Raw genomic sequence first — 22,020 nt, forward strand, 5'->3', positions numbered from 1 at the left:
CCATGGCTGGAGCCTTTCCTGTCCTTTTATTCCAGCCTTACAAGCCTTCATTCCCCAGCAGTGGGCTGGACAATGCTAGCATGTTCAAAAACAACCTGATGGCAACCAGAACCAAGATGGGGAAATATATATGTGTGTAAGATCAAGGCAGATATGCCTGGTAACTTGGCAACAAAGAATAAAATCAGTGTAAGAGCAAAAGGTGAGGGATAATTTAATACCATGCTGCCCTTTACCAGTTGACATCTCTTTCAGTGCTTGGCTTTCACTGTCCTTTTGATCGATCTACCTCATTTTCTTGACTGAATCGTGATCCCTCATCCATTCGCAAACTCCACAGATGATTTGTTTCAAACTCTCAGGTAATACACTTAACAAGTGGGCAGACCACCCCCAGACTCTGTCTAGCACCATGACAGCTACTGGAGCATGCCAAAGGCTTTGGGCAGGCAGAGCAGCCCAGCTTGCCCTGCACTGGAGACCTTAGCTTGCTTGATTTCTGTACTGACACTGTAGTGAGAACAGCTTCCAACACAGTTAATTTTCTCTAGCAGGACATTTTTCAGTTACAAAAGAATGTTGTAAGACCCTGCCCCTCTGACACGCAGAGCAGTCAGGGTCCTGGCAGGAGAAAAGGAGACCCGACTCAGAAAACACTCATTGCCTCCATTCTTCTGCAATGACAACACAGGAATCCTGGTCCACAGCGGTCCTGATCATAAAACTCATGGGCTTTCACAGCACTTTCATGTTACTGGTGAAAGAACAGGCCCAGCTCCGTTACAGGTATGTTCAGAGGTAGCTTTGGAGGAGGAGCAGGCATGTGTGAAAGCTACTTCTTGGGCTTGAGCCAGGAGCCAGCTGCATGTTCTGAGGTATGGAAGAGAGGTAAGCACATCCCTCTGTCCTGCAGCACCCCAGCCCTCTGGTTCAGGGCGCATGACACAGCAGGGAAAAGAATGCCTGTCACCTGACTTAGCTGTAGGGCTGCATCTCTCATCTTCTCCTCTTTCAGTAAGAACTGGGTCATTCCCAATTTGACATGGTAGGAAAACAGCATCAGCCTTAGGTGATTTGACTCAGCTCCCACAAGCCAGTAAGAAATCGAAGCCTCAGCATGTAGAGGAGCTGCTGTTCATTCAGACAAGCTGAGGACCATTTGGCCTCTTCTGGAAACCCCAACACATTGTTTTACAAGAAAGCGCTTGTTTATCCAAGCTAAGTTCCTTGTCAGTCACCACTTCTGCCAGCCTGGCTCTCTCCTGAATGCCTCAGTGGTTAGGATGAAACAATGCTCCTGAAGTCAACCCATAAGCATGTGCTACATCCCCTTCCTCTGATCTACAAGGCCAGTTACTCTTAAGAACAACATTAGATTGGTTTTATGCTATATGGCCTTAGTAAAGCCTTATTAGACTGTCTGCTCCTTGATCTACCAGTGCTCACAAACAGAATAACCAATGATTTGTGCCAGGATCTTTCTAGATAGCTTATTTAGTCTGGCTAATCTCTTCTGCACTGTTACAGTCCTGAATACTGGGCAAAGAGTCTTTCTTCCAGTCTTCTGACACTTCCCTACTCTGCCATCTGCCACAAACACCTGAAAAACAACAGGAAGACAGTTTCATCCAGTCCTTTAAGTGCCCCAGGGCAAATTTCCCAAGGCTGAGCTACCTGAATACACCCCAGCTGTGCCAGTCCCCCTGTGCTCTCTCTGCTGTGACCCACAGCCCAGTCCCTGATGGCAGGCTGAAACTGTCCTCGCACACCATGACCAGGTTCCACCTCTCACAAGTTGGCAGGGTCCTGGCTATGCCCTGCCAGGGAGAGTCAGCACTGGAGGCCGGGGCATGGGCAAGGGCAGGCAGTTGCACAAGAAAGGGCAGCACCACATCTGATGGGAGAGACAGTCCCTGCTCTCTGCCACCTACACCCCATGGCAGGCCAGCACAGCTGCTCACAAGGCAGGTACTGAACTGTCATGGTTTGGAGATTGGCATTTAAAATGAACCTGCACAGATTGCAGGTCATTATAAAATGCCAAGGAAGAAAGATCAAGGTTCAGGAGCTGCTTTCTCTGTACAGAAGGATTTGACAGACAGCTGGAGGCTCTCAGTGGACCAAACAACAACAGTCTAAACTTGCAAATTCAAACCTAAGTGAGGAGCCATTCCTAGCAGTGAATTAATTAATTAATTAAGAGCAGAGACTCTTGCAGATTCTCCTGTTGGACTCTGTGCCCCCAGTAGGTTTTTATGCAAAGTCTAACAGATGAATCAACACACAAAATCTTTTGAGATGCTGTCAAAGTCATTTTTTTGATTCACACATCCGTGAAGCAGAAAAAGGCAAACCTGGTTCCTATGTGGCTGAATGAACTAGTTAATCTCAGCAGATCAGTTTTGTCAAAATGCTGGATTTTTTAATCTGAAAGAGCAATACATTTAGTAATGAAAAACTGGCCTGTGAGCCTCTGTGTAAAAAAACAATTCCTGCAAAGCCATCAACAAAAGTGGTTTAAATTTGACTTTGCACTGAAACCAACTACCATGCTGATAACGTCACCTCACCTGCAATCAGTAGCTAATGGATGTGAGTGAGCAGTAGTGTCCTCAGATGCCTGATGCATATTTTGAGGCTTGGAGCCCACTAGAGCATGCTATGATGGGATGGGGGCTGCATCAGTAGAGAAGTGAGGGCTCGGAGCCTGGAATAGCAAACTAAAGCCTTCCAGGCCAGCTTTATTCCCTAAAAACAGCTGCCAATGGAGAGAAATGCCGATACACAAAGAGTCTGGTGGCAGGAGGTGGAGAATGGGGAACAGTCTAATTGGCACAAAGTGAAGGCAGCATTAATTTTGGGACTCTGACCATCTATCTCTTTGAGCACTGACACGCCACCAGTCCTTGTTCTAAAGCTGACTCTCCAGCTGTCCACATCAATCGCAAAGATTCAGCAGGGAATAAGAATGAGCCTTTAGGTTTTGCAGCAGAAGAAAATGAACAGTTTTACAACAAACAGCCACTTACACTGCAAATACAATTTCAAAGCCACTTTAAGAAAGCTCCTACCCACATCACCCTGCTCAAAGGTCCTTCTGGGTGATGGCAGAGACTTACGCTAATTTGGTGTCTTTACACCCCTTCAATTGCCCTGGCCACAATGAAGAGAGACAGGAAAGACCTTGTCCCAGCCCTGCAGAGCTAGTAGGGTCCCCATAAGGCATGGATAATCCCCCTGAGCTACTGCAGAAGGGTAGGAGGAAAGACTCAGATGCAGCAGGGGCATCTGTGGTCATGCTCACTGTCCGGACACCGCCAGGCAAAAGCATCAACAGATGAGAGGCCTGCTGGCACCCCTCATTCATGCCCTACAAGGAGAGGCAGGACTACGTCAAAAATACCCAGAGAAATATTTGCAAACCTGAAAGGTTTAACAAGCCTCTTGTCTGAAAAATCATTCATGTTTTAAAAATGGAGGTTGGCTTTTGCTTCTATCAATCCTAAATGGGCAGCAAGTTTCTGCAAATTGCTCTGTGTACACTCACACACGTGCCAGCACTAAGCAAATCCTTCTCTCTTAGCTCAGAAAGGATGGGCAGCAAGACCAGCTGGCAGAATAACCTTGGCACGTTATCCTGTGAGTGAGATACAACAGAAAGCTGGTCTTCAAGACTTCTCATTCAAAACAGTTGTACAAACAGTAAAATAGGTTTATATAAGCAGGAAAGAGCACTCTTGCTTCCTGAGCAGCAGCACAAACCATTAACTAACTTCCTGAAGGTTTGGGTTGTTTCAAGAATTTCACATCTTGAAAGGTCAACAACTAATGGGGAAAAGCCCTGGAGCATATGTCTGATGAGTTTTCTCTGCAGAGTGAACACTTGGATGGCATTTATCTTGTGGCCATCAATTTTTACTAAAGATGGTTATAACACGACCTTCCTCTTGCTGCACTTGTAATGAAGAACACAGCTCACAAAAACATGAGAGCAAATGGACTTGTACTGTGTAAAACCCTGTGATACAACCCCTGGGATCCTCCTTTTCACACAGGACATTTCACAGGGTGATAGGATTAGAAGGCAATTCAGGTTGAAAGAGACTCACAGAAGTGTCTAACCTTCTGCCTAAAGAAGGGTCAACTCTGAGGACCAAGAAGAAATTTCAGGTATGACTCCCAGTTTTACGTGTTCCAATTTTTTTTCTGCTTTAAACATAAGTTTAAGATGGACTTAAAGCAAACTCCCAAAAGCAAATGCTGCCCTCTGTTCTTACAATAAGCTGAAGAATATCCCCACATTTCCCATACCCTAAATGTAAGTGTCCAGGTATTCAAATCCACTCCAATTTTTTTAATTTCCAAAGCAGGTCTCTCATCCCAGTTAGCTTTTTCCTTCTTGTCAGGCTTTTACCATTTACAACACAAGGTGTTCTCTTTTATGAATCTCTGTTTATGATCTTTCTGGAATAAAATGATCAGCAAGCAGAGCAGGAGACTAAGGAAATTAACCAGAACATGATGGAGAGCAATAGTAGCAGTTACTATCCACTGCACCAGTGGCAGAATGTGCACACTTGGGTTATTTATGAAGAGGTAGTGCTGTCCAAAGCACATGTCCAGCTGCCAAAAAACACATTTTATCATAATGACCCTGATATTTACAGCTTTTATTAAATCCCTGCCTCCTGGATTCATGGGGATTGAGAGATTTTTGTATTCTAAAATGCCCCGATTTCCAAGTCAGTCTTAAGGGGCTCACACACATTTGGATGTTTTGGACATTATCATCAGTTTGAATAAGGATAAGTTTTTAACAGAATATGCCAGGCATCTCTTGAAGACTGCACTTAGGGCCTGATTTTAAAACCACCTCCAAGCAACCTTCAAATTTTGCAGGCATGATTATGCGCAGATGCCAAGACAGAGTCTGTTTGCAAACACGAGGCCTTTAATGTTTTATTTTCTGGCTTCATGTCCTGTATTTTTCTGCTCTGGAGAATCATAGAACTTCCTGTTAATGCAGATTTTTTTCCCAGCATTAATGGAGCCTGCCCTTTGCGAGGCACTGAGTTATTCACAAGAAGTGCACTCTGCTACAAAGTGGAATATGTCCAGAATAGAAGTGGCTGTAAACAACTATTTATTCCACTTCCCCTGCAGATCTAGAAGATTCTGTTCAACAAGAGCAACTAAGCTATGTCTCAGACACACCCTGCTGCAGCCAGCATGGTTAGTAGCTAACACAGAGGCTCAGTATCTCTATCAGCATCAGCTGCCAGCCTACTGCAATGGGAAGGCAGCTCTTGGCTTGACCTGTCCTGCTAGGCAGCCCAGTTTTGGGCTGCTCCTGGTTGATGGCCACTCTTCTCAGAGTTTGGGATAGAAGGCATAAAGCAGAATTATATCCTAATAAATTAGGTTTTATTTAGGATTACTGAATTAGATCCAATGATAGCCAAGGTGAGATACCCTAGGTGCAGTGCTGCCAACTCAAACAGGCTTTTGCCTTATCAGTAGCCTTATATGGACTCCGGGTCCATGGATGCTGTGGCTAATGTGTCTAGGACAGGCTGTCAGTGGGATGGGAAGACCCCATGGCACAAACTCTTGCCAAGTCCACAGCAGTTTCTCTGCAGTAGGTAAAGCTCTGAGAATGAACCCAAGTGGCGTGAAGCATCTCTAGAGATGAACTATCAGTGCCAAAACTTGACCACATAAATAAGAAATCCAAGTACACAGTGTGTTTACCCTCCATCTGCTCATGCTGCCCAGGATGAACCCCTGCCTGCAGACATCTCCATCCTCTTCCCCACAGTTAGGCACAGCTGGGGTACCCACAGCTCTCTGCCTTGCTCACCCCAGCACTCAAGCAAAGCTGTGACAGCCAGCAGAACCATTGCACACATGATGTCACTTGTGGAAAACAAGTCAGAGGGTGTGACTGATGTACTCACTGCCTTCATGCAGGCCCTTCATTTGGTGTATGGGAGACTGGGGACAGACAGATCCACAAAAGAAGGACCCCATTCTGACCCTGACTGTGAGGGAAGAGCATCAAATTTGCATAGGCTGTGGCATCCTGGGCTTTCCAGGGAGACCAGATGACCCAATGATGAGATTTCTGTTGCTTAGGAGAGACAAATTCACAGCCTGAGCCAGCGTATCAGTGAAATTATTTTCTTGCTATAACATAAAGGTTAAACTCCAATAAAGTAGCCAAGGCATCAATTCAATGATAGGGATACATAAAGGCCATCCTTTTGCTAGAGTAATTTTGGCCAAACTTCACAGACTTTCCAGTTTATACCAGCTAAACATAAAGCCCATGGTAACAGGGCTTTACAACATGTTCATACATTACCAAACCAGTATTGATGGATAGCTACATGTCCTGGGTACTTGCCAAGCCCATATTAACCATCTGAGCTACTGCAAGGGATGACTAGATGCAAAAATATAACTGCCATCATGTCAATATTAGGATTGGTCTACGCAGTTCACTACCAAACTATTACTCTTAGAGACAGCCCCACATGGTGGAAAAATGTTGATCTTACTTAATTGGAACGAAGTTCTATTGGCTGACCCTGGGTATATTACCATAATCGATTTTTTAATATCAGTGTAAGTATATAACCATTTTATTCTGTTGTTTCTCTACACCTTGAAAATTCGGAACCAATGCCCTGATATCAGCTCATATAGGGGAGTTCTGATCTGGAATATCATCTCTCCATCCCCAGGGATATACTGGGGATGTCATATCGAGGAAGTTCAGTGTTTTAATCATACCATGTGCAAGCTGCACACCTGCACTCATACGGTTAACAGGAGAGCAGGGAGGGACTTGTACGCATTTGCAACACCTAATTTGAGAAGGACTGAGAGATTAATGCCCAGGGATATGTATGCCAAAGGCAGGAAAGTACAGGAGAGGGTGGGAAGATGGCTCCCTGATACGCTCAGCCGGGATTGGGCTGGCCCATTCCCACGCTCAGCCCTAATCTCCTTTGACTTTCTCTCAGCTTGAATCAGAGCAGTGTTGCTCCCAGCCTCTCACCTGGCCATCAATGGTGACTGCAGCAAACACCGTGGAGGAGTAAGTAGACCATGCAACATCCCCTACAGCAGTACCCAGGTCAAAAACAAACATCGGAGTCCTATAAAAAAAGACACAGAGAAAAGAATTCATGGAAACACATCACACTCCGGAAGTGTAACACTGAGCCATGAACACTTGGGTGTTGCACAAGTGTGAGATGGGGTGTTTCTCTATGCCAGATAACAGGCAGGCTCTGAGCCAAATGCAAAGCAAAGCTGAGCAGCAATACAAATGGGTCAGGATTTGACCCGCTGCAATGAGAAGAGAGGTAGTATGTTTCTTTCTTTCTTCCTGAAAGCATTTTGAAAGCTTCTTCCCAACACACATAGCAAGATGGAGTCTCTCTGGTCAATATTAATAATCATATGGGAAGAAGTTATCTCACTTTTCTGGACTTCTGACAACAACATTGAATATTATAGCAGTATTGGCAACAGGAAATATGTGACTCTGACTGATTCACAATAAAATCAATTTCCTGATTGAAACCAGACATTCTTTAACCACTAACCCTGAACTTCATTCCATATTTTAAAGTGTTCCAATTTTTTTTTTTTTTTTTTTTTGCTTCTCTAGCTCTTAGCAGGTTTCTGGCTCCTGAAGCTAAAAGCTGGTCCCTGACATTTCTCTGTAGTATTTCTCTGCCACAGTAGGTCCTGCCTGAAGGAAGCCAGGTCTGAGGTAAAGCAGTCAGGCCCTGTGCTGAGCTACACTGCTTGGCATGTTCCTGGGGCAGCCAATACTAAATCTTATATCTCATACCTGGGGAGTATAAATCTGAGTAAAAAACCAAAAAAGCAATTAGCTTTATCAACACCTGGGAGGGAAACTAGACTGAGGTTTGAGCAGAGTCAACATGTGTTGCTGGCATGTCAGCTGGACCTCCTAGCCCACACCAGGACCAAGCAGGACCTACTTGATGGTGTGATCCCAGATCTTGACTGTCCAGTCAGAGCTGCAGGAAATGAAGACTTTCAAGTGGAAGGGATTCCAGCTGATCGAGTCCACAGCCATGTGATGGGCATCAAACACATCCAGAAACTGGCTTGAATAGTTTTTTGAACACTGCAATGGAAAGAACTACTCAGTAATCAGAGTTAGACCTCCTGAAGCTTAAATTCCTGCAGAAAGATGCCTCTGAATACTCGTACGGCCTCTCAGGATCTTTCAGGCTGGCTGGGAAGAGGTGGCTGGTACCCACAGGTGCTACAGAAAACCAGTAATTTAGCACATGCTGTTTCACCCCACTTGCAGACAACATCCTGTTCCCCTCTGCAACACACAGAGAGAGGAATTGAAGTTGTCTGGTTGGATTTAAACAGCAGGCCTCAGAGACCATTCTCCACTGTGGGAGCTGCATCGCCTTCCTGCCAGCCCGCGCTCCTGCTGTGCTTCTCCTGTGTAAAAGGTTCACAAGCAAGGCAGGGGAGAACATCCCTGTGCTGCTCAGGAGCACTGTGTGCTCACAGTACTGTGTGCATTTGAAGTGTCACAGTTAAAACCTCCAGTAACAGTGCTGTCAGCACAAGAATGTCCTACCAGTCCCTTTGACTCTAAGGAGTTTGGAAACATGCTGTAAGTCCTTTCCTGTCACCAGCCCAGACAGCCTGCTTAGAGAGCCTGCCCCATCGCGCAACTCTGCAGCTCTTTCTGTTGTGCCACTTGAGACTTCCCAGAGGGGTGTGAGAACCACAGAGGTTGTCCAGGACTCAGGCGTGTCCCTGACAGGCCAGGGAGCCCCACTGAATGGCAGCCAACAGCAGCCTGTGAACTGGACAACGCCTACACACACATGCAAAGGTCAGACCAGCAGCATCACAGCCGTGGGTGCTGCTGAATTGCAAAATAAAGGATGTCTGCAAGAGCTGGAAAACATTTGGGACCCTTGGAAAAGTCCAGTTGTGTGTGAGCTTATGAAGCAGGGAGAAATTACAATCTAACTGGCTGCAAGGGCACTTGATCCAAATCCTGTCAGTTCTGTGTACACAGAAATTTTAGGTTATCACCCCCAAATCTCCTTCCCTCCAAGCACATTAGAAGCTTCTTCACTAGCAACAAGGACCCCAACTCACATGAAATGTCCTTTTGCTTGTGTTCTCACACACAAGCTGTATCCATACAGCAGCTTGGAGTTGGTTTCAGGATGTTCTGTTGGTTTGCCTCAGTACTGTCAAGACAATGACTTTTCAGAACCTTTCATTACTCCCTACTGAATGCAGCACCACATCATCTGCCCAAGCAGCAGGATTGCTGAAGTGTTACATGAACTTTAATCCTTGCAAACCAAAGATCTAACTAATCATAAGGCTTAACTGCTCATTACAAGTGACACTTCTTGTCTGGGTTCTGTTCACTGGTGCACGTACTGGAATAAGGGTGCTAACCATTCCCACAGTAGCAGCTCCTACATCCCTGAGAGGCTTGTTGTGGTAGGAAATGCAAACAAGAAAGTGGCTCACGTCCCACTGAGATTTACTGACAGTGTCTATAGCTTGCTAATAGTTTGTTGTATACTCTGTTTTGCTGTCCCTGCATTTAATTATGGGACAGAAATTTCCTTTAATGTCATGTTTCATAACGTTACTTCATAATTCTTAATGTTCAGCCATCAGGAAAATCAGTGGCTTGTTTTGAAAGTCATTTTGCTGGAAACAGACAGAATAGGTCACAAGTAATTAACACAAGAGAGAAGCTGCTTTATCCATCTGTCCTTTCAAGTGTGTGGATTGAAGGTCCCTAACACCTGAGAACTTTGAAGAGCGAGATGTTAACCAGATTTGCCTGCCTCCAACAGAGCTGTAATGCTCAGCACCCTCCTTTCAAAGGCTTGTGGGGGCTGAGCCCTTGATCAGTGCAGCTCTCTGGGCATTGGTACAGGAGATCCATCACACTCTGGGATGTGCTGACCCACAGCACTGGCTTTGCAGTCTCCATGACACGAAAGGGATCAGCATTTTTTTCTGTGAAATCAGCAGCAAAAAGATTTCTGTAGGACATATCCCCACCTGTGTCCCTTGTGAGAAATGAACCTTGCATGCATGCTTTAGCCCAAAGGCATCCACTGTGCTCTGGCAGTTCCTGCCAGCTCCACACCACATTCACCACAACCCTTATCATTGTCTCTGAGTGCAAGACAGGGCTGCTTTGTCCCAACGATGCATTTTGAAGAAACACCACAAACTTGGAGTTTCTGAGCTAACTAGAACTGCTGGTAAAGTCGTTCCCTATGATTCAGTTCAAGAACCCTACAGTTATTAGATACGTCAGGATGAAAACAAAACCTCTGGAATATGTGACACCTAAGTCCTGACAGGATAGCTTTGAAGAGGATGACTAGATTCAGAGAGAAGGAATTTGTGCAGCCTATCTGATCCCCTAGAGCACTGCTTCAATTTGCTGAGAGTGTTTTTCTCCTACTTAAATGATGGTAGATGTGTTTGAATGGTAAACAGTATTTTTATGATGAGACAGAAATGCAAAAATACATCTAGGGCAATACCGGAAATAAGTCAAAGATGACTCTTGACAAGGCTACAAAACATGGGGGAGGAATACTGGGAGAAAAGGAGAACTCTGAGGACACAGAACTTACGAATAATCTTTGTTAACAGCACTTCAGCTTACGCTAGACGTTAGTCTGACACAAAACTCTCCCACATACATGGTAAATGGATGGTTATTTGTGTCCTTATAAGGTAGAGGGTTTCCTCAGTTCACTAACAGGAACACTGAGAATCTACGCAATACAGAAATCCAAAAGCAATTTTTTTCAGAGGAGGTTTGTATCTGGCAACAGAAAGACAGTGATGCCCAACACTGGCACTTCCAGGCACCTCAGTACATCCAGATCCTCTTCAGAAACCACTGACACAAACGTGTTCCATGTTGTGGTGGACAGGCTGTCACCAGCTACACCAGAGGCTCTCCTGGTTTTAGCTCAGTGACTGCTTGTAGAGATCTGTACCAGAAATGCTGAGATTTGCAGAAGGGCTTACAAGTAGAAACTGAGGCACGTGAACACATCAGGAGGAACAACAGGAAATAGTAAAAGAAAGAACCTGTGGCAATTGATGAAAAACAGTCAGTCCAGGAACTAGACAACCAGACAGAACACAGACAGAAGCCCCAAAGATAAGGTGGTGAGAAGATGAGGAACAGAACTCAAACCATTAAATATCCAGACAAGGAAAACAACTTTGCCTAAGACAAAGCAAGACTAAACTCTGAAGCAAAAGATCTCTCTATTACTAAAGGGTCACTGGAAGTCAGAGCCTCTCCAGAAACCATTTTGTCATTCTCTTTGAGGGAAAACTCAAGATATGTGACAAGGATTCAACAGCCAGCATCCTTTGTCATCTGTAATAATAATAGTCATCCTGTCCCAAACAGAAAGATACAAATGTTCTGGTACGTAGTGTTAGAGAATGAGCATGAGTGAAAAAAAAGTTTTGTTTAAAATGAGAGTAACCTTCTTTCTAGTCAATCTTGCACTCATTTGTTACATTCTCAAGAAAACTGCCTAACACTGAAAAAACCCAAAACCTTTCTTACATGAGTGTATTCAAATGTCCTCACAATTTTTCTGTTGAAGGCCTGTTTATTGGAAATAATTCTGACCAAAGACTTGAAGTCACAATGTTTCAACACAAATCTCAGAGACCATATTTTTTGATACCAAGCTGCACAATTCCTGAACAGCAAGTAAGATATGAAAAAAAGAATTCAGAATTGCATTACAGAATCATATTAATGCAGAAACAGTTTCTCCTCTACAAAAAAGGGCAATAGATAGGTCTGTGTGTAATTTAGATAATGATTTCTTGGCTTCTGAAACACTATTAACTAAGCCATTTTCAGAACTTCAGCATAATTGTTCTGCAGCTAAAGAATTAACATATTATCATGCTATTTGTGGGCATGCCTGGTCTCTGGGGAAATAAAAAAAAGTTTCCCTGGAATTCACTTTCCAATTTATTTAATAAATAATCTAAAATTCGGCCCATGAGGAGAGCAGCCCATGTTTGATCCCTGACTCAGACAGCATGTGAGGAGTCTGTCCCTCTCACTCAACATGCACTGGAGCTGCTCAGGCTACTGTGGGACTGTCCCTGCTCCCAGTATCTGAGTAAGGCTGTGGGAGGCAGTCCACGGGCAGCTCCAGTAATGGGTTCAGATGTGCAGTGTTTCAATAAAGAATATGATGAAGGTGCATGGTAGTCCTTGAGAAATGTCTGGAGCAGCAGCTGACCCCAAAACTTCTGAAACTGCTTGTAGCAAACTCTTGGGGAATGCTAATGGTGCAAGCACTCTTCCCCATGTTTTTTGTAGATACAGTGGAAGCCTGCTCATGCTAGACACAAGACCTCCCTTCCCTGTGTTAACCCCTACAGTCTGATTGATGATAGCCTCTTCCTGGCCATGGGAACAACAGGATTTTATAGGGCTGTGTTGCATGATCTGAGAGTGGTCACTTTTCACTGAGGCTCACCAATGCAAGAATGCTGCTTACCAGTAACTCTGATAAAGAAAGGGGAGATGCTATGTAACAGCATCTTTCTACATTTGTCCACTTAAGAACTGCTAAAATATCTGTGCAGCTTCATGGCTAGGATCACTTCTTATGTTAATACCCTATCCTAGATCTAGTTTCACTGAAGATTATTCAAGGCAGAAAGCACCTACAGCTTTTTCAATATCGAATTCTCTCTTGTCCAGTGCTCCTCCATGAAGAGTTTCCTTTCCTGAGTAACTCAGCCAGGACACCATCCTGAATATTTCTCCTGATGGCCCCCACCTCACACTCACCATCCACTGCCACACTCACCTACATCCATCACTCACCCAGCCACAGAGGAAGTTAAAACCTGTGGTTCCTTACTGCCTTTTGCTCAGGATTAGACACAACAGTGCCCCTAAATTTAGAGTGCAATACCCAGGGCACCAACTCCTGTGTGTGACCAGACAACTCAGAATATCTGCCCATGACTGTATGGATGTTTTCAGGATGTGTCCTGAAAGCATCAACAAAAAAACAGTACACCTGCCCACTGCCCAACAGCTCAGCTGCCCACTCCTCCCACCTCCCTTCTGCACCTGTCTTGTCCAAAGCAAGTGAGCACTACTCAGAATTCCTCCCTAGACACTGCCTGGCAGAGGGAGAAATTTCAGTCAGCATCATGCCTCTGCAAAGAATACATATTTGTTAAGTACATCTTCCCTAAATGAATGATACTGATTTCAAAATATGATTTCCTTTGGGTCCTTATTCTGTTTCAGGTTCATTTTGCAGGTGGGATATGGGGGAAGGAGTTTACATCATCCTCTAGGGATGGCTGCATGTATCTGGTCTGCATGTCAGCCTCCTGCTGATAGTCCAACCCCCATGATGATGGGCTGTGGCTACAGGTTTAACAGAGCCCCAGAGCCAGCTCAGAGGAATGGTGTGCAAATAACAGTTGTATTAAGAAGGAGCTACTGGCTTTATTTTCAGGGCTAAATACAGCAGAACTCAAAACTTCCTATTTTTAACTCGCTTTCTCAAGAAAACATGAGGCCTGTGTCCTTCTGTGTACTCATCTCTCTTCACAAACAACTTTTGCCCTCACTGTCATTTTCAGCCAAAGCTAGCTGGATGTGGGATGTGGTAACATTAAGGTCTTACACACTCTGTGAAAAGCAAAGGCGACAGAGTACAAAACATCTGGGCAGTGCCCCCAGTATGGGAAGCAAGCACAGCTTGGCTGCTGCTCTCACCATGTGTCTAGAGCTCGCTGGCTGACAGCTCCTGCCTGGCACGGGGAACCAAGGCACCAGGCTGCCAGAGGGCACTGGAGGGGAGGTAGCCAGCACTGTCTGCAGGAACCAAGGATTATAGTGTGGAGGTGGCATCACTGATCTGGGAACAGCGTGGGGTGACCAGGAGGAGGAAGGTTTGAGGATATAGCAATGGACTGGAGGTAGGAGAGCAAGGAGAAAGCGGGACTGGGAAAAGGATCTAGGAAGGTCTTAGATGTTTCTAACCTAAATGATTCTATTTGATTTTGGAAGCGAAGGGCTGCAGAACACTAATCCGTAGGAAATATGGCTTCATTAGCCTCACCGCTCACAGGATAACAGGTCTAAAAAGGAAAAGAGCTGATATTTTTCCTGCCATTTCCCCCTAGTCATGAGGATTGAGGATCAATGCCTTTTAACTTCTGCTCTGATCCTACATAGCCCTTCGCTTGCACAGCTGCAATCTGCAAAGCATTTTCTGGGATGCAGTTTGCATGAAAAACGTTTCTGCGAAATAGGGTCTTAATTGGGTCTGTGCAGAGAGCTCCCTGTGACCCTCTGCAGTGCTGGTCCAGTCTCAGGCTCACCACAGGCATCCCAGGGCAGGACCAGGCTTTGAAGCTGTACTTTGTTACCACCTGAACAAACAGTTCACATGATGAGCCTGAAAGACACACATGGGTCAGGGGATGTAAAACAAAGGATAAAGAAATCATTTTTACCTTGTAGATCTTGCCCTCTTCAGTACCAACAAGAAACAAGTAGTCTATCTTTTTGTGAAAATCAAACGATGTCCCGCTGCCTGTTAACAAAAGAAAGGTCTGTCACACAGAGAATTGGTTCAGCTGGCCAGAACATGCTTCCTGCCTATGGTAAACACACACTGCCTGCGTTTTCAGAAGTGATTTATTAGCCAGAAGCTCCCAAAAGAAATCAAAGCCATCCCTTCTGCTAAACTTTCCAAGCTGTGCCTGTCCCCAAGACCTGCAATTTGAACAGCCACCACAGAGACATGTAAAAGGGCACTGAAAGAACCAGAAGGGAACTAGAAAGCCACTTTAGTGTAGAATTCATTTTGGTAAGAGTTGAAAATGCCTGGTGCAAATGTAAACATCGTGAGGATCTGGCCCACCTCCTATTGGGGAAGAACAGATCTTTTCTGTTTGTTTAGTATTTACAAAACTGTAAGTAGTTTCCTATGCATAAAAGAGCCCAGTGAGAAAACACCCCATCATACCTTCCTGTGCTCTTTTTACCCTTAATTCAGAATCCATATAGCAGGCTCACTTCAGTAAAACCAATAGCAAAGAATGTGATTTGGGAAGAAATCCCCTGCTAGGGACAGAAGGATCCTGTTGATGTCAAAAGCCCTGAATTGTGCAACATTGTGAACTATGTTTAAAACAGGTGTAAACCACAAACAGGATGTGACTCATTGAGATTTTGTGGCTTCTGCTCCTGAGGCAGATGCATCATCATCCAAGAAAGCCAGTTCACATGTTGGTGAAAGAAAATTTCAGCAGGGTTCTTGAGCAGAAGATGGGATGTCTGTCGAGTGCCAGAGGTACTGGAGGTTGTCCCTACCAACAGGGACACCCACAGAAACCATCAGATGAGAAACAGGAACAAGCAGACAAGGCTCAGAAGCACACAGTTACAGAAACTTTCTGCAGAGGCAGTCGTCTTAAGCATTATGTCTTTAACATTAACAAAATGTAGTTCTCAAAGGAATTGTTATGGTAATTTCAACTCTCTAATACCATCTGCATTTTTAACATTCAAATAGGTTGTTAAATATTCAAGACAAGTCTTTGAAAATCCATTTCCCGGTAACATTAACAAATAATCCCAAAGCCCTGGAGAGTTCTGCAGTGTGCTGCTTTAGCTGCTTTCTTGCAACCTATGTGGCACTGCAAAGCTTCCCACAGACTTCTCAGCAGTTACTAGCCTAGAAACACAGCAATTCTTAAATGCGGAGCAAGGCCCTGCTTGAAACACAGGTCCCATCTTCTCAGCCAAAAGCAGGTGTAGAAGGATGATAAGAGGATTCCTCAAGGACTTCCTTGTGTTATTCAGGACCTCCAGAGCTGACTCATCCCATCCTATCTCAAGCACAGGATGATCAGGATGAGAGGATTCAGCCCAGAAGGACTGCACTGACTCCACTATATGCAGAGGGAGCCTCATATAGTAGCTCAGAATAGATGCCATGTTTTTATAGAGCCCAAACTCAATAAAGGTCATCCCAAAGCTGGCTGGGTGAACTGTGTACCCAGGAAAGGGCAGAGGTTGCTTTTTACCTTGATTTTGCCAGTCCAGATCAATGTCTGACAGTAAGAACAAAACTGAGTTTTCACATACACAGGTATGTGCTTTGTCCACACAGAGATAGCCAAGAAAAAGGGACGCTTTTTCCATTAATGTTCAATTCATCTAAGTAAAGGCAATATGTAACCAGCAAAACTTGACTCAGTTAGTGGCCATTGCTCCAGACAGTCTTTGCCCTACTACGTGATGAAAGCAAGGAGGCATAACCCTCCTTTAGCTCCTATCCATCTCAACACCCCACTCCCAATTTAATTTCCCAGAATGACTGATTAGAGGCTTTGTGTCAGTAATTAATCAGTATGGCAAGGACTTGGGCTCTTACCAAGCGTTTGCAGCTGCAGCCCCTCTGGCCCCTGCACTGCTGTTCCGTCTCCTGACAGCTTGATGACATCCATGTGAACCAGCTCATTCTGCAGGCAGAGGAGATTCCACATGAATAGCATGCTTTGCAGCAACAATACAGAGACATTCAGTACTTTGAAATGGCAAATTTTATGGAGGAATTTTAAAAAGCTGTCCAGAAGTTTCTTAATGTTTCACATTTGGCAGCTTGCTAACATGCTGTGTTCCATAAAACCTTCAGGAAACTGATGCTTTGGTGCACTGAAACTGAGAGCCACGGGTGCATTACCTCGACATGTGCACTTGACCTGGAAAATTTCGAGTTTCAGGGTCAATGTTTTTTAGTGGAGGTTGACATAGTCAGCTTAAATCATTGTGTTTAGTTAAATCACCCTGTGTGGTTTAAGACGGATATTTCATATTCTCATGGAGCTAACTAAAGCCCCATGCTAATGAATAGTAACTTACCATCTAGCCAGTCCTTACTTCTTAATATCTTCTTGTTATCCCCAGAGCAGCCTCAGCTCAAAATACTCACAACTTCACGGGCTCTGATATTCAAGTAATACCTAGCAAGCAGTTCACCCCAAGGGAAAAGTGCCCCATGTTTTTGTTCTCAGCAGTTCTCAGAGCTCTAAAGAGCTCTAATGACATGGCTGTGCAAGGAGGTGCATGAACAGAGGGCCAAAAGGTTGTGTCCCAAAGAGTTTACGGCTGAGGTGGGAGACAGAAGAGAGATGAAAATAGACACAATGTGGGTAAATACAAAGGAACCACCAGAGGGAAAGATAAATTCTCAGACTAGCTTTGGGAGTTAAAATACCACTGCAGAATGGAGTTGGCTGTGACTATAAGAACACCCTGGGGCTCCAGAGGTCTCTTCAAACCCCAACCATTCTGTGGTTCTCTGACTATGTGGTAAACAGAACAAACAACCAATGATTAGTGAGCAGTATAAGCTGTGGACTGGATAGTATAATGAATCTGCAAATATCCCACTGAAGCACTGTGGGAACAAAACATAACTTCTTAGCTCAGTGAATTAAGCTGTAGTTGAAGCTTCTCTTAGCCCAGAGCAGGACTCCGGTGGAAAAAGAGATTTTTCCTGGCTGTGCCAGTTCAGGAAAATTTGGAAATATATCCTCTGAGAGAAGGCAGGTTACAACCACTCCTCTCCCAGCAAGTTCAGGAAAAAAATAATTTTCCTTGAAGGAAAGTGAAAGAGGTAAAAACTATTTATTTAACAAACAGATAAAGGATAATAATGCTAAATAATAAAACTTCTTGCTGTGGGGAGAAACCTGGGAAAATCTCAGAGTCCTTCCGTAGGTAAGTAGCCCCCCTCCTCCTTGGAGCTGGGACGGGGTGGGCCCTCCTCCAAGGCCTCCACCTCGGTGGAAAAAGTCCTGATGTGTTCTGATGTGGAAACAGTCCAAAAAAGAAGAAGGGAAAAAAACCGAAGTCCCAGGAAAACAAAAGTTCACCTCTCCATCTCCCTCTGGAGAAAAAAAAAGCTGAAAGCTGGCTGTAAAGCAAGCAGTGTGCTTCCTCCGCTCTCTACCGCAGAAAGCAGAACGCAGAGGAGTCTGTGTATCTGTGTCCTTGAAACATGAAAATAAACTGCAAACCGCCTTGAAAGTTTTGCTCGGTTTTTTCTCTCCCCTCTCTCAGGCTCAGTTTAAAGGCATAGAAAGGCACAAAATTAATTTCTGGGCATAGGGCAGCAAAATGGGATACACATCATAAAGTCACCCAAAGACACTGGCAAAGTCAACCCCAGGAATTCCCATGCTGGGGAATGTGGGAGAAGACTTTGTGAGCATCTGTTCAGTACTGCAGCTGAGAGGGGACAATGTTCTATAAGGCATTTTTATCATATTCCGGGGGTACAAATTCACAGAAGATTCAACAAAGGTCAAAACCCATAAAGTAATGTACTTCCTTCTCACCAATTCTCACTGCTGGACACCCACATGCCCTGGCCTATAGATGGCAATAAATTTTTCACTGAGAGAGCAGCAAGAAGCAGGACAGACTCCTGCAGAGCTCCGCCCCAGTAACTCTTCTTACAGATCATTGGTTACAAGCCTGATTCAGTGGGTAAAAGCAGGAGTGATGCTAAGAAAGAGGCCACACATGCTGATGTACATGTGCAAGAATTGGAAAGAGCACTGTCCAGAGCAATCAGGAGCAGAGCATTTTCTGCTGCACACCCAAACAGGAGTGCTGCTGGGCTGTTGGGAGCGCAGTCAGGACAAGCTGAGCAGGCACTTGCTCCTGCTCAAGCTCCCAGTTCTGCCTGCTCTCCAGAGAGCATGTGCCCTGTCCAAGACATGAGGCTGGTCTGAAGTGCAGCTTTGGAGCTGCCTGCAGCTGGTCATGTTGATACACCCAGTGTGTCAGGCATGTGATCTGGGTAGGCCCAGAGATGTGCTAGCACACTATCTCTGTGTTCTGGTAGAAAGGCAAACCTCAAAAGACCTTCGTTCTAAGCACACACTTTTCTGCAGCCTTCCTCTGAAGATCTACCCCAGCACCCTCACCTGGCAGAGGCCCCTATGTTTCTTCAGCCCTTCTCCTTCACAAAGGACCCTGTTTGTGCAGACTCCCCTGCTGTGCTGGTTTTATCTTGTACCCAGCTTTGCAGCATGAAAAACACTTCTCTTCCTGGGGCTCTTTGTCACCAGAGCTGTTCACATATCCCTCTGGGTAAACAGCCTGCTGACAATTTGGCCTTCCAGGAATACTGAGCAATAATATGCTGCTTCTGCCTAATAATTGTAGAGCACTTTGTAAGCATTAGTGAATCAGGCCTTACAGCTGCTGTTTTCCCCTTAGTTCTTATCAGCCTTAAGTGATGAAGCAGGCCCAGAGCTGTTCAGTAATTTAGCTGTAGGTCACACAGGAGGGGGTGAACTACAGCTACTAATCAAACCTGAGATTGCTGAGCATCAGCCAGAGAAGCAACGCCATGCTTCATCCCAAAGTGTTCTTTGAAGTGTCTGTGACATTTCTACTTTTTGGTAGGCAATGTGTGCATCCAAGGTGGGGGAGTAGAGTCATCCAGCAGCAGAAGTCCAGCATCCTTCCTTGATGTTTTACACCTTTATGAGGACCCAAAGTCAAGTCAAGACAGTCTAAGTACACAGAACTCAAGTGCTTTTTCGTGAAATTTTCCAAAGTGACTGTGCCCATTTCTAACAGAGACAACCGCTATGGTTAAGGCAGATCAACTGTCCCTGGCTAACATTTGACAACTCTTCTATCCAAATCTTGAGTGTGGTTTGCCAAATATTTAGCTGGAAGAAAGAATGAAATTATTCACTTTGTGCTCTTGGGTTTGGAAGTGTCAAACAGCTACCAGTGTTTGAAGCAGCTTTACTGCTGGACAGTCCGGTCAAAAAGATTAACGAAGCACTTTTTCATGTATACCCTATTTGCACTGTGGTTTTGTAGAATAGAAAACCTCTGGAGTGTCTTCAGTTTTACTCTAAATGAAACCCAGAAAAAGCTCTTGTAAAACTGGAATTCAAGCATATTGTCTACTTCTCCTTCCTGGATAAAAACCCACAGATTATAACAAAACATTCTTTTCATCCTGTTTCTTGTTCTCCCTGCTGAATCTCCCAAAAAATATCCAAAGCACCTAAAATTTTGCTGTTTTCCACCCCTACCTACTAAGGGTGGTACACACTAGGTACATACTAGTTCTGGCAATTTCAGAGGTAATTTCACCTAAAAAAATCTTAAAATAGTCTTTTCACATGGGTATGACCAAGTTCGTTACAGTAATGCAAGGAATAAGTAGAAATGACAATGTGCTAAGTGGACGCAGATCTTAGAAGTCACACCAAGCATGCTTAGAAAGAAATATCTATGTGCTCAAGGGACAGAAAAACCACATTATGATGTGGAAACACAGTTAAGCACTGGTGCAAAAGACCCTCTGCTGGGTGAGCTGTTATCAGAGTCCATCTGCAGACTCTTAGGTTGTCCCAGTTGTGGCATTTCTGTGAACTAAGAGACTTCACCCAGTGTTTCCTGCCTCCTAAGGGGAGCATGCTGAGCACACTCAGTTACTGGGGCTCAGGTGGTAAATGTACGCTGCCAAATCACCTCAGCTGGATGTACCTGGCTCCAGGCATGTACTGCCCACTTCAACACAAATCTTTTGGGCATTCCTATTCAGGGGATAACACAGGAGCTGAGTGCTGGGACAGACTCTTAGTCTGTCCCTGTCTAGGGAGCTCTTTTGGGAGAAGGACTTGGGATACACTTGCAGAAGGGATTTTTGATTCTGAAGCTGCATGTATGAACCTGGAAAGGTCTACAGAAAAATAACTTCAAAATCTATGCCATCTGCCTGTGCTTAGACTGTTCATTAGGAGACACTCCTGTTCCTGAACACGAGGCTAAATTTACATATAATGCTAGAAATTAATCCCTGCCATGGCAGCATGGCCTAAAAACTACAGAACAGGCAAGCCTTGGTATAACAGATTGAAAAATGAGCATCCTAGGATGCAAAGAAATTTCTTCTTTTGTTGGGGAATAATGGGACAGCTGCTTCAAACTCATATTCAGGGCATTGCAATTATTTTTTTAGCAAGAGATTTGAAATCTTCAAATGCAAAATGAAATAGCCAGCAGAGAAACCCACATATTGGGATTCAGAGACATAAATCTAAGGGTCATTTTGGGACATTAATTCTAGGTTTCTATCAACATATTTCAACATACTCCAAAAGGAAAAGCGAACAAAGGCAGGGCATGCAAACTGGTTTTAAAAAGTTTTATTGGGTGTGAGTTGGCAATGTCATGGCAGGGAGAAACCCTCTGCCTGTCTGATAACATGCTGCCATCCCACTGCAAATGCAAGCTTACTCTGTACTACTCACTCTGTCCACATGGGGAGAAATTTAAATTGACCTTCTCCCAGTCCAAATTGCAATCTGTAGGGGAGCATTTTGGGGATGAGAATCTGGAAGCCATGGAATAAAGCAGATTAATCTGTTCTGTGTCTAGCTCACCCTTCTGGGACAAAGAAAGTTTGAGAACTAGGACCAGTCTCGAACTCCTGCTGCTGCCAAGCAAGAGAATGATCTTTCATTTTCAGGCCCATGGGGTGCTACAGGTGCAGGCAGGATGAAGGTTAGGTCCTGACAAGGAGTAGACTGACCCTGCTTCGTTTCAGAATTTAACGTGGAGTTCCAGATCCAGCTGTGACTGCACCAGCTGCTATTGCTAACACTTCTTTTCAAACCTGGCTCATTAGAAATAAAAATAACACTCATGAATCAGTGAACTTTTGAGGCAATTGGTTATAATTTGACTGGAAAAAGAAATTGCCACCTACTGTTTACCTTAACTAAAGTCCACGAAACAATCCGCCCATCCGAGGAGACAGAGAAGAAGTTGGAATTGTTGTCCATGTCATCCTTCTGCCACTTGACCTAGAAACAAGAAGAAAC

General features: G+C 44.5%; 1 protein-coding gene across 1 annotated transcript in view; it reads right to left on the reverse strand.

The window, feature by feature from the left end:
• Nucleotides 1-22,020, reverse strand: part of DNAI1 (dynein axonemal intermediate chain 1) — a 148,426-nt gene that overhangs the window by 34,451 nt on the left and 91,955 nt on the right. Inside the window, exons 14-18 of the mRNA XM_017746567.1 lie at nucleotides 21,913-22,002; nucleotides 16,530-16,617; nucleotides 14,602-14,681; nucleotides 8,022-8,170; nucleotides 7,064-7,163 (exon numbers count right to left, since the gene is read on the reverse strand). Coding sequence (XP_017602056.1) covers nucleotides 7,064-7,163; nucleotides 8,022-8,170; nucleotides 14,602-14,681; nucleotides 16,530-16,617; nucleotides 21,913-22,002 — 507 coding nt within the window. The remainder of the gene's footprint in view (nucleotides 1-7,063; nucleotides 7,164-8,021; nucleotides 8,171-14,601; nucleotides 14,682-16,529; nucleotides 16,618-21,912; nucleotides 22,003-22,020) is intronic.

This window comes from Corvus brachyrhynchos, unplaced genomic scaffold (genome assembly GCF_000691975.1).
Source record: "Corvus brachyrhynchos isolate BGI_N302 unplaced genomic scaffold, ASM69197v1 scaffold139, whole genome shotgun sequence".
Lineage (NCBI taxonomy): Eukaryota > Metazoa > Chordata > Aves > Passeriformes > Corvidae > Corvus > Corvus brachyrhynchos.